The 13,623-nt window shown below is 38.9% G+C and overlaps 1 protein-coding gene across 2 annotated transcripts in view; it reads right to left on the bottom strand.

Annotated features, from left to right (window-relative positions):
- Window positions 1–13,623, bottom strand: part of MARCO (macrophage receptor with collagenous structure) — a 42,548-nt gene that overhangs the window by 6,626 nt on the left and 22,299 nt on the right. Inside the window, exons 4-12 of one of the 2 annotated variants that reach the window (XM_087920350.1) lie at window positions 12,268–12,483; window positions 10,577–10,615; window positions 9,018–9,062; window positions 8,267–8,329; window positions 8,115–8,147; window positions 6,654–6,716; window positions 6,511–6,555; window positions 4,326–4,433; window positions 2,067–2,174 (exon numbers count right to left, since the gene is read on the bottom strand). In XM_087920350.1, coding sequence (XP_087776476.1) covers window positions 2,067–2,174; window positions 4,326–4,433; window positions 6,511–6,555; window positions 6,654–6,716; window positions 8,115–8,147; window positions 8,267–8,329; window positions 9,018–9,062; window positions 10,577–10,615; window positions 12,268–12,483 — 720 coding nt within the window. The remainder of the gene's footprint in view (window positions 1–2,066; window positions 2,175–4,325; window positions 4,434–6,510; window positions 6,556–6,653; window positions 6,717–8,114; window positions 8,148–8,266; window positions 8,330–9,017; window positions 9,063–10,576; window positions 10,616–12,267; window positions 12,484–13,623) is intronic. The other variant, XM_087920351.1, reaches the window with a different exon arrangement.

The raw sequence follows: 13,623 nt of genomic DNA, 5'->3' as shown, positions 1-13,623 counted from the left end.
ACTACTTCAGACAGGCCTGGTACATAATCCGGGTTCCTCCCTGGACTCATGGCTCCTGGTCAAAGAGCAGATAGCAGCCATGGATAGAAGGGCCTTTGTTCAACTTTGTCTTGTCCACCAGTTATATCTTTTCCTGGATAGGGAGGCCCTCTGTTTGGTCATTATAGTCTATTGCAATGCACTCTACACGGGGCTATCTGAAACATGGAACATCTTTGCTCTGTGAACTGCATTGGGTGCCAGTTTGGTTCCAAGTCCAGTTCAATGTGTTGGTTATGTAAAGCTCCACATGGGTCCAGCTTACCTATGGAACCATCTTCATCTGAATACTTTGGCCCATACCATGTAGTCAGGAAGAGAAGGTATGTTGTAGACCCAATCAGTTAAGGGATTCTGACTGGCAAGGTCTAAGAAGAGAGCCTTCTCTACCTTTCAGTTTTGAGTAGAGAGCCCAGAGGAGCACTGTGGGGCTGTTTGATGCCCTAACAGCCCCCCCCTTCTCCATTTAAAGTAATCTTAACAGCATTTAATCATCCCTGCCTTCTTCTAAATTTGTAATTGTTGTAAGCTGTTTTTATGGTTATACATTATATTGTACATCACCCAGAGTCCCTCTCTGAAGGAGATGGGCAGTTTAAAAATGTGAAAAAATAAAATATAAATTTAAAAACAAGAATAGGAGAATACACTTTGAAACTTGTAGAAAGATTGTAGGGATGTTTTTAGGGATGAGTAAAACTACCAACTGGATTATAGTTCTAGAATGTCAAATGAAGCACTAATGCCTTGAGTGGAAGACTAATGAAAAACATTAAATCATCATGGGTATTGGTGGGAGAAAAACAATTTGAAAAATCAATTATTGAAAAGTCATAAGGCAGAAACTAAAGGACAGCAAATGATATTAGAATAAATTATCCCCATGATAAGTACTGTATATTCTATACATATGTCTTAAAAGAAAAATAGTGCCCCTCTTAAGAGAGATTTCTCCAACTCAGGTGTGCTATGTTGCTTTAATCCTCAGTAGTGGCTGAGAATGGACTGAAGAAATATATAAATCTGAAGGACACCAAGGCTGAGTTAAGGAGTAGAAACAGGTAAAGTTGAATACTGTGTAAGTGGTATTCCATCTATCCAACAGAGCCAGTAAATTGTATAGTGTATAGTGGTTAAGGCACCAGGGCTAGAAAGCAGAAGACAATGAGTTCTAGTTCTATGTTGGCACACAGTCAACTGGATGACCTTGGTCAATCACTCTCAACTCTAGGAAACAGGAAAGGGCAAACCACTCCCCCAAAACTGTCTCTATCTTCTTACAGAGACAAGAAGAATTAAACTACAGGGACTTGTTTAGGCATCAACATTGACTTGAAGACATTAAATAATAATAATAATTCATTCCATCCTTCTACCTATCTATTCAGCCTCAGGATTAGCTTTTGAGGGATTGTGTGGGGCTGCAGCAAGAGATAGTGGAATTTACCCAGTGCCCATCACCTGACAGAATGAAGTCTACGAAAATGATCATTTGGATGTCATGATTCTAAAGCATAATAAAAACATTTTGTCAAATTAGGAGATGGTTGGAATGACCTCAAACTGCCAGAAGACCTCTGCTGTTCCCAGTTCTATTTCACTCTATGTGGAAGATTTGAAGATTGGGTTTTCCTCCACTCCATGTGTTGTAGCTCTTTCCTCTATTAGGTCACCATATTTTCTTACTTCCCCCCTCCAATTAATAAAGAAAACAGGAAGGACCAGCTAGTCAAACAGTCTAAAGATTGCTAAGAAAGAAAGAAAGAAAGAAAGAAAGGAAGGAAGAAAGAAAGAAAGAAAGAAAGAAAGAAAGAAAGAACGGAACTGTTAAAATATGGCTGACTATGGTTTGTTCGTTGTCTGAGTAGTTGCTAATTGAATTATAATACTAACCCATAACATTTTCCCACTATTTACTTCTGAAAATAGTAAATGTCACCTAAACAATGAAAGTATAATTGAGTACTTGACTATCCTTTGTGATCTAAATATGACATTCAAGATAGCACTTGGTTGCTTTCACTTACCTTCCTGGCCTTGATTTCCCTTCTCACCCTTCTCTCCTGGAGGACCAGTTAATCCTCTTGGGCCTGTGATTCCTCTTTCACCAGGTTCCCCTTTGGATCCTGGTAAGCCTGTTTAGCAGGTTAAGCACACTAAATGTAAAGGCAGAAGTTTTCTCATGTGTATAGTCTCTGATTAGTTTTCAGTTGTAACATCATCATAACACAACTAATTTGCTTACTATCTGCTTCACCAAGGACAATCACAGTCTAATCAATTAGCTCTTTCTATTAATGATGAAGCTGTATATCTTGTTTCTGGGTCAACAGGCACTTGAGATCATTTGTCATGTGAGTGATGAATTAAGACAGATTTTTCTCAATCTGGAGTTTCTACATGATTTAGAAGGTAGCCTCCATAACTCACAATGAGAATGCCAAATTAGCTAGAGCAGGGGTGTCAAACTCGATTTCATTGAAGGCCGCATTAGGATTGTGTTTGACTTCAGGGAGCGGGTGGTGGCAGAGTGGCGTGGCCAGGGTAGGTGGGGCCAACTCGATGTCACTCACATTGGGGGCACCTGGGGTGGCCCAAGTGCTCTGCCAGTGAAAATGGGATCCCGAGCTCTGTTTCCAGCTATGATGGTCTCCTGCAACCCTCTGGCAGCAAAAACGGAGCTCAGGAGGGCTCTGTTTTCACTGGCAGAGGCGCCATGGGCCAGTCCTTTGCTGTTTCCAGGGCAACCCAGCGGGCCAGATCTAAGCACTCTGACGGCCAGATCTGGCTCCTGAACCTTGAGTTTGACGGCCCTGAGCCGTTTTTTTTTTAAAAAAACTCAATTAAAAAATGTGCTAATTTTGGTCACAGAAGTGTTTTTACTTTAGGCTGAAACAATTACAACACATCTAACTTGCAACTTTTTTAAAAAAATCACAGCTGTGAGCTGGGGGAGTTGAGTTTTGGGTTTAGCTTGGTTGGATTTGGATAAATGATTGAACACAGTGTGGAACAGGGAACAAAGTGCTTGTCAAGCGGAGAGACATATAAGTAAATTACATAACATACATAAAATGTGCTGGAGGGGAGGTTATAATGTAATTTGGAAAAACTATTAGGAGAAAAACAATCATAGGCAAACTTAATTTGTCTATGATTTTCTTTCTAATAGTCATGACATTTCCTAAAAGTCAGAAGCAGGAATCATACTTTCATCAAATTGGTTGGATTTTATGATTTACCTTAATAACAATAATTATATTCGGAGTACTTCTTATATATGATAACTTTTCACATGTATAGTACTCGATTTAATTTACATGGTAGATTTTTTTTCAACACTGTATCTTTATGTTAATGTAATAGCTATCCATATTGTAATAAGAAAAATAAATAAGCTACGCTTCCTTTAAAAATGAACCTAAAAGAAATTAGGCCTTACTGATATCAGATGCAGATATCAGTAAGCCCCCCAAAATGATAGATGGCAGCAAAGAAATACAAGAAACTCTGCCATCTAGTGATAGCCTAGGTTTACAAACCAAATTTGGTAGCCTTAAGCTTGACAATCTATTTCCTGACTCAGGTAGCAAAAGCAATATCATAAGGTTTCTGGTGGGAAGCCATGCTACACTGATGGATTCATTCTGTTTCATCCCCAGACTGTAATTTACACAGTCCTAACCCTGCAAAATATCTGATATAGCCCAGAGAATCAGGATAATAGACGAGAATATTTGTAACTCAGGGTTGAACTGTGGGGTCCTTGGTGCTCTCTGATTTTGATTGGTTTCTTGCAGACATTTCATATCCCAATTAGGTAACATCATCAATGGCAAGCAGTTGGGTAATGAAACACCTGCAGGCAAACAACCAATAGCAATAGCACTTAGACTTATATACCACTTCATAGTGCTTTACAGCCCTCTCTAAGCAGTTTTACAGTATCAGCAGATTGCCCCCAACAATCCGGGTCCTCATTTTTCTGACAAACTGGGTCCTCATTTTACTGCGAATGGAAGGCTGAATCAACCTTGAGCCTGGTGAGACTTGAACTGTCCAACTTCTGGCAGCCGGCAGTCAGCAGAAGTAACCTGCAGCACTGCATTTTAACTACTACACCGCCACGGCTCTAAACCAAGTTCCAGAGCACCAAGAACCCACAGAATCAGGCTAGTTTATCATTCGCCTCTTTCTTTTGTCATAGCACCAGCAGAATTGCATTCCATTAAGAACAGGTAGGTAGAAAATATTTCTCACTTCAAAATGATAATAATTCGTCTTACCACGAGGTCCCATCTCCCCCATTTCTCCTTTCATTCCTGGTTCTCCTTTTAGTCCAGCAGGCCCAAGATCCCCTTTTGATCCCTTTTCACCATCTAGTCCAGAAAAACCTGATATAAAAGAGATGTGTGCATTTAATAATTATTTTTAATTGAGCCACCGTGCTGTGTCCAATACTGAACTGATTTCATCTTATTGGGATTCATGCTACAGTAGCTAGTCGCAGGGATGCAGCGGTCTTACAATAAACTTTGACTTGCTTTGCTGTGTTGTCATAGTGCAGGGGTGTCAAACTCAAGGCCTGCAGGCCAGAGGTGATATTCGGCAGGTTCTGACCAGTTCTGGAGAACTGGTAGCAGAAATTTTGAGTAGTTCAGAGAACCAGCAAATACCACTGACTGGAGATTTTACAGTGTCCTTCCCCTGCAACGCCCACCAAGCCACGCCCACAGAACCGGTAGTAAACATTTTTGAATCACACCACTGCTGCAGGCCGCATTCAGCCTTCAGGGTGCTTAGATCTGGTCCATGGGGCTGCCTTGGAAACAGCAAAAGACTGGCCTGCAGTGCCTCTGTCAGCAAAAATGGAGGCAGCCTTTCTGGCCTCCATTTTTGCAGGCAGAGGGCTACAAGAGGCCATCACAGCCAAAAACGGAGCCTCAATGAGTGATGTTGAGCTGGCCATGCCCACCCTGGCCATGTCCAGCCCAGCCCCTCAAAGTCAAACACAACCCTGATGTGGCTGTCAGTGAAATTGAGTTTGACACCCCTGTCATAGTTCCTGGCTTTCCCCCAAATGATAAATCATAAATCATAGCTTAACAAACCATGATGGCTCTGTTCACACCAAAGGCAAATCTATTCCCTAGCATGATATATGCAACAAGAATGGCCGGGTTTGTATCTGGTGTGCATGCACGGGGGCGGGGAAGCACGGGAAATGCATGTGCATGTGCAAAGGTATGTGGTGCATGGTGGGGGGATCATGTGCACCTGTGCAGGGGAATGGGGGCCGTGTGCATTGCCTTCTGGGTACTGGCATGTGAGTTTAACCTTTGGCAAAAGGTTAGCCACCGCTGAATTATATGGCATCTGGGCACATAATTTCATGAGAAACTTCACATTATCTTTAATAATCTTTATGTCATCACTCCACTCTCCAAATTTGAATGGTATATCTTTGCATTGATGGTTGTGCAACTATGAATTAGCACAAGTTTGAAATGAATGTTACGCATATACTAAAAGAAAGATAGAGATATTTGTTCAGTATTTGTAGCCATTACAAAATCACATATCTCTATAGTATGTATGTGTATGTCGATCTATCAGTCAGTCTGTCTTTCTGTCTGTCTGTCTCTTTGTCACTATCTCTCTCTCTTTCTCTTTCTCTCTCTCTCTATCTATCTATCTATCTATCTATCTATCTATCTATCATCAACTGATCTATCAGTATCTCTGTTTTTCTCATCTACTATATACTAAAACATCTCTAAATGTCTCATTGACTGCACATTAGTAATAATGTGGCTTCATTTCAGCAAAATGGCCTTGCTGGTTTTATTTCAGTCTTGACATTGGAAAATGCAGTTGCTCAAGTTATATGTATTTAGATCAACCTTTCGAAACCTTGATATGGTCTACAAACAGAATTGCTGGAAAATATGTAGGGGTTCAAGGCTTAAAAGGACCGAGTTAGACATTTGGAGGATGGGAGTCATAACTTTGGAGGATAAAAGGAGTTCCAAGTTTCGATACATGATTATCTCTGACTACAAATAGGTCTGGGAACCAAGGGCAGCCCAAGACATTTCATTCTATGAATTGGGGTAGAACATGGTACCTATGCATTGTACCCAAGACTTACCAGTGTTTTCCCCCATGTCCCCCAATTAAGAAGATCTTGAAAGGCCCTATCCTAATTCCTGCTGTAAAAATACACTGATAATATAATAAATAATTAACTATATGTTCCTTTTTTAAACTAGACTCTTCAGTCACCATCATCTGATCCCTGTCTTGCTCTGGAACTTCTCTGAACTTCAGTCCACAACTGAATCATGTTAGACTAGACTTCCCTGGTCTGACAAGTGCAAAATAAGTGATATTGAAGGATCTCCCAGGAGAATCACTTTAAGAAAAAGAGTTTAAAGGGAAAAATTCAGTCACCAGCATGACATAGACTACCTCGTAAACCTTGCTCTCCTTTTGTCCCATTTGGTCCCATGGCTCCTATAATCAAAATATAGAGGAAGAAAAATAAATGTGAAACAAGAAGTGTCAACGAAATTAAACTGTACTTGAATTTCAGCGTCTGATTCCTTTATTACCTGTATCGCCTTTTTCTCCTGGGGAACCAGGAGATCCTTGTATTCCTGGAATTCCTGGATTTCCTGAAACATATACAGCATGCATTAAAATGCAACCTTATAGAATAGAATTCTTTATTGGCCAGACACACAAGGAATTTGTTTCTGGTGTGTAAACTCTCACTGTACATACAACAATAGTGATAGATCTATAGAATAGTGATTTATTCTCTGTATATACTAGGGATTAAGTATCACCGAGCTCTGTAGGATTTACAGTTGAGCAGAGACATATATCCATTTAGGTAGTCCTCAACTTAAAACCATCTCAGCTTCGTGATTTGAGATAAAGCATAGATGGGCCAGGTTTAAGAGAGATTTTGAATTCTGATTTAGAAATTATGTATGATGCTTAACAGAGGTCTCCTCTTCAAATTCATCAATGGAGAACATCAAAAAATTTGACCACTGCCTGAGAAAAGAGACAAAGTGCCTTTCCTTTCTGTTTTCAGGGGCCAAGGAGTGGGTTCTTCTATCTTCCTTTGATCTTAGAATAAATTCATGGCATACTACCATTCTTTCACAATGGGTGGACCCTCACACACACACAAAGTTATAAATATTTCATACACATAGAGAAGTAGCTATAATGTACACTACCTTGTACATTGGCATGCATGAGTCTACATTCAGGGTTGTGAAAATATCTACAGACCCCCTCACATCCTGGACATCAATTGTTTCAACTTCTACCCTCAAAACAATGATATAAGGCAGTCCACAGCAGAACAACTAGACACAAAGACAGTTTTTCCCCAAATGCCATCACTCTGCTAAACAACTAATTCCCACAACACTGTCAACATATTTACTAAGACCTGTATTACTATTATTCCTTTCATCCTTCTTAGTACCTATCTCTTCCCACTTATGACTAGAACCGTGTTGCTTGTATCTTTACCATTTATATTGTTTTATTTGTTTCCTAGTATGATTTGATTGCTTATTAGTAACCTATGACTATCACTAAGTGTTGCATCTGATGATTCTGGATGAATGTATTTTTTTTCCCTTTATGTACACTGAGAGCGTATGCACCAAAGACAAATTCCATGTGTGTCCAATCACACTTTGCCAATAAATAATTCTATTCTATTCTATTAGGCAACAACTGGTTCGGATGAAAGTCAATATCTTTCCATCATGCCAGAAGACCCATACAGTATTTTCCCCTCCTCCCCAATGCCTAATTTGTAGATTAATAAAAGTATATTCTTTCTGAGTCTCCCTTGAGACATCTTCCTGCAAAAAGTAGCAAAGATGCTTGAGTGCTGGAGGTGGCCTGAGCACCGAGATCTAGCATGTCGTCCTTCAGGATGAAGCCCAGGAATAGCCAAAAAGAAATTAAATCGTTCATATAGATTGGATAACACCCCTCTTGTCTTCACAGCACAGGGGCTCAGACTGCAGCTGAGGAATTACCAGGTTCTCCTTTGGGTCCAGAAAGTCCTATCCCTGAAAGAAAAAAAAAGGAAGGACTCACTCAGCTTAAAAAAAATCCAAAATGGAGTAATACCACCACCTCACCCTCAGCCCCCTGCTCAAAGATGGGGGTGATGGTTTTATTTGCTTACCATTTGTTCCTGGATTTCCTTTGACTCCTGTTAAACCAATGTCTCCTTTTTCACCTTTAGCTCCTGAAAGATACCCCAGTTGTGGGTTTATAGCAAATTTTATATGATATACTCTCGCCATAAATTATTCAAATTCAGCCCTTGAATCTGCCAGTTTCAAAAAATCACACATTGGCTGCCTATTTTAGTGGCCATTTCATTTCACACTGACTGTTTTTCAGCAATGAAACAGGTATTCATTATTCTAAGGAGCCCCGGTGGCGCAGTGGTTAGAATGCAATATTGCGGGCTGACTCTGCCCACTGCCAGGAATATGATCCTGACCAGCTCAAGATTAACTCAACCTTCCATCCTTCTAAGGTCGGTTTAATGAGGACCCAGATTGTTGGGGGCAATAGGCTGACATTATAAATTGGCCAGAGAATGTTGTAAAGCACTATGGAGAGGTGTATAAATCTAAGTGCTATTGCTATTAATGAATTTATAAAAGGTAGATCTGACTTTCTAACTACATTTGAAATGATAATTCAGGGTGGAGCTCAGGCTATGATTAATTCAGCTTAGGAAGCCATTTTGTTAGGATTAAGACACATGACTGTTCCTGACTTCATATCCACTCAGGAAGATAGTTAATAAGAGGGACAAGAAGTATATAGGCATGTAGCTTATAAATGGATCAGAGTTGTTATATTCAAACTGGGTCGATGCTCTAAATTCAGAACTGAGTATTTGAAAATGAGACCTTTATTACCTTGGTCACCTTTTATTCCTGGAACTCCTCTTTCTCCTTTGGGACCTGAATATGAAGAAAAGCAGATTCTTATTTTTATGATGGTCTTCAAAGTTTCCTCTCCTTCTCTCTTTCTCTCCCTCCCTCCCTCCCCCCAGCTCTCTCTCACACACACAGACTCACTCACTCACTCACAAATCAGCATCAGAAACCAGTCTAAAGGGCCACTAAATTTATATGTTACTACAACTGGCGCATTTTCATCGCTGGAGGTGAGTTATGGGTAAAATTCAGATAGTATCTGTTTTGGGGTGAAGGGAATGTATAGTCATTGCCCCTAATCTTCCACCATGTATTCATCTGGCAGGAGATCTGAAGTGCCTACATGTACAGAAATTGTCTGCTCTCAGACTTCATATATGTAATAATGGGATACATCTACCAGGCCCATCTTAACAGCATTATGGCCCCTGGCCCATGGGCAAAGCAGTGTACTGGGGCCCCTATGATACTTACTCACAGGAATAAAAATGTAAATGGTCGATAAAATTAAACATATATTTGCATGTTAGTATTAATTTTAAAATGCAGTAAAAAGTAATAAATGCATGTCTGTATTTATATGATACAAGGTGCAATGAAGGGTTAACATACACAGATTAATAATGGGGCCCCTATGCTCGTGGGACCCACGGGCAAATGCCCATCAGGCCCATGAATTAAGACAGCCCTGCCATCTACTCAAGTGTCCAGCTATCCAAACCAGCCTATTTGCATCAGGGATAGGTGAATCTGTCAGTTCTGATTACTTTCTGCGTCTAATCTTGCTCCTTTCATTCCTTGTATTTGTTCCCGACAATTTCTGCATCTAACTGCTTTTCTTTAATCCACATGAAAATTCATGTGCATTTGCTTGCACATTTCTCCCAGAATATCTATTTCATGCAAGAGACGTATTTTTGGAAAATGAATTTCCTTAATATGATTTCTTTAATTTTCTTAGTTGGCCTTTTCTTTTTATATTATTTCCATTAGCCTATCCATTTTCAAATACATTTTTTTTAAAAAAAACTTGCATGTGTATTCCTGCACTGCAAATTGGATAATAGGATTAGTTCTCCTTTTCCTTTTACAAATAATGCACAAATACAGATTACTGCTGATTTCTGTGGATCCATCCATCAATGGTGTTCAGCAGGCTCATTCTCACAATCCCTGATGAATTTGGAAATACAGAAATGAACAATTTAGTAGCCATACTTCAAATGAATGCTGTAGAGCAGCTGGTCTTGCCTACTTTGCTTGCTAGAACTCAGATGTGCATTTGTTGTTTATAGAATATCATGTGATTTTAGTTGCTTTCAGATATTTTATAGGAATTAAGCTGGACCCAATAAAGGAAAATATTTGTAACTCAGGGTTGAAATGAGGGGTCCTGGGTGCTCTCTAAGGTTGCTTTAATTTACTTAGTTGGGATAATGAAACATCTGCAAGTAAACAAGCAAGCTGACAGAGCACCAAGGATCCCTCAATTAAGTTGGAGCAATAAATGAAAGAATAGAAAGTGATTAGTTACCTACCAGGAGGTCCTCCTTGAGTCATGTTGCTTTTAATTTGGTCTGAAAAAGATATTAACATCTGTTGGAAATAGCATAAGTCTGTAACTAAAAGCAAAATAGGGGGTGTGCATAAGCTCACCAATCGTGCCTACAATCCCTGTCCTATTGTTTCTTTTTATTTTTCTTATAAGTATCTAACCCATGTATTCAAAACTATGTTTATTCTTATACCTGTATCTTGTAAGCGATTGACAAATCAGATAAATACTAAATACTAAAAAAGCATATTCACACGCTTATTATCAAGCTACATAGCTACTCCAGACGTAAACCCTATTTTAATATTTCTCCAGTTATGTGCAGCATTACTGTTTTCAACATTCATGTGGTGTTTATGACCTTTTCCTCATTTTGTTTTCATGGATTACAGTACAATATGAACATTTGTAGCATTTGTTTGAATTCCACTCTTTGAAATATCAGTATCATTCCCATGCAAAACAATTAACAATTCCTTTCTAATTTCCTTATTTCAGTTTCATTCCAAACCATTCCATCACTTTATTGGCCATGACATTTCCAAGATGTTCAGAAGGGCCTTCTGGGTATTTATAGCAAGATCAACAGATTTCCACCCAATTACTGCAGACTCTAATAGGTTCAACACCTTTCATCAAGCTACAAGTCTACATGAAGAAGAAACAAACGAAATACAGACAGGTTGGCATATAATCAGTGTAAAAAGTACTTTTTGGTCTTTGCTAAGGTGATTGAAAGGGATGACACCCAATCCCAAACAGCAGTACTGGAGGGGCTAGTGCATGTTAATGTGATTATTCTGGTGGCCTTGCTGTGAGTGACAGCAATAGCAATAGACATGCTTCAGACAGTTTTCTGAATGTTGCTATGTAGCTATGTGACTGACTTTACATGCTATTTAATCCAACCCAGATCATAATCCAACACAATGCCCCAGATCAATGATACATCTGTCAGCTCTATATCCGTCAGCCTGGTAGACCAAACAGGAAACATGACCAGATAATCTAATTCTACTTTATTGTAAATCTACACAATCTGAAGGTAGAATTCTCCTGTTGTCTCCTTTACAGCCTGAAAAACTAAAACCATAGAAGAGCCTTTCTGAATCTCTTGCCTCACCCACTATCCAGCTGCAGGCTATGCTGTCTCCTATCCTTAGATGGCATCACTTTGTTCTATCTCCCAAGGTCTTTCCCACATATCATTACAACATCATAGCTTCTACACCAAAATGATGAAAGCACCAAATTGGATCCTTCCTTCCACCCACCCACCCATCCATGATCACTAGCAAATGATACCTGCTTTTATGTAAATACTCTGGTCATCTTCAGCATAAATTGGGAGTGTTGGAAAGGTCTTGATCGGAAACCTTTGAGATTATAATAATTGTACATTTGCTTCACAGAAAAAAGTCTATACAGAATTTGATTTTAATGGTTTAATGGAGCAAATTTATTTTTTTATATTCAAGTTCTTGTCCATGAACTCTTGCAAAGGAGCAAAGGGAAGAGCATAAACAGAAATGTTCCCTGAATTATAAATGTGGCATTTGAATAAAGGAATCCATTCTATTTTGTATACAGCATTCAAAATACTTAATATGCACAGTAGGAGGATGGACAAAACAAAATAAAACTGCATTCAGATTACGTGAAGCTAGGATGTACCTGTAATGTTTGCCATTTCCCACTGTAGATGTTGGTTGCTCAATTTCATTACATGAATTTCATGTTTTAAATTGTGGATCCAGTTTTCTTGACCACTCTGAGCATTGATTCCAAAAAAGATCTCATTCTCCATGGTGACATTATTGACAAGATGATTCATTATCATTGCTTCTCTGGCTTCTTTCATGTTATTTATAAATTTGTGCATTGTATAAACTAAGAAAAATTGAACAGAAAGTAATGAAATGGCTAAAGTTTATTCACCATTACCCAAACGTGCTAATTTTCTAAGTTAAATGTTCATTTTTCTACATAGCCCGGGGAGAATGTAAAATTAGGTGAAGAACTTTCCTGGTTTAACTAGATCCTACTATCTTGTCAGGGAGCCTTGTTCTCATGTTTTAAATGTTATCTTGAAGTTGTAGAAATAATAATATTTTGTGAAAACTCTCATCAGGATGTGTCCTTCCATGCCATATCTGGCCAAATCACTGGTCTATTGCTATTGTTAATGTTACATAAAACACACCAAACCAATTATTGTAGCAGGATCCTATTGACTCTTTCACATTTCTATGACATGGAAGATACAGAATAATTCAGATTCAAGCCTTTTCAATATTCATGTTTTATTCTTTCACTTTAATTAATAGGTAACTATTTGCTACTTCAAAGTTAGTGTTTGAAGGTAATATATTGCTTTATGCAATACAATTTAATCTGATATTTAAAAGTGGCAACTGTGGTATTGGCAAAGCAAGAAAACATCAACTATGGACATTCTCTTTGGAATGGTACGTTCATTTCCAAAGGGACGGGGCTGACCAGAGACTTCATTTATTGGGATATGTGTTTTCTAATGTTTCACCTAGTTAGACAGTGTCATCAGCACAGGGGACATGAGTTTGGGCAGACTCAGGGAGACAGTGGAAAACAGAGGTGCCTGGCATGCTGTGGTCCTTGGGATTGCAAAGAGTAAGATTCAACTTAGCAACTGAATGACGACAGCAAAAATATTTTTTCAAAGAAATTGAGTGGAAGTGAAAGATTTTCCAATCTGGTGATCACTTCAACATTAGAGGGTAACTTGTATGATTTTCCCAAATCCTTTCTCCTTGTCTTTTTTCTATACTTTAATGTCCCACTTCCTTTTTCTTCCTTCCTTCCTTCTCTCTCTCTCTCTCTCTTTCTTTCTCTCTCCCTCCCTCCCTCCTTCTCTCAATGTAAGGATGAAAGAAAAAGGGAGAAAAACATCTGTGGTTTCCACAAGTAGAAAGCAAATTGACAGCACATAATCAGTCCATCAATCAATCAACAAACAAACAAATCAATCAAATGAAAAGTGGTGGTATCATT

Source organism: Pseudonaja textilis, chromosome 1 (genome assembly GCF_049901715.1).
Source record: "Pseudonaja textilis isolate UNSWEBS1 chromosome 1, rPseTex1.2, whole genome shotgun sequence".
Taxonomy (NCBI): Eukaryota; Metazoa; Chordata; class Lepidosauria; order Squamata; family Elapidae; genus Pseudonaja; species Pseudonaja textilis.
Note: the sequence above shows the minus strand (reverse complement) of the source record. Positions and strands in the feature narration are given on the sequence as shown.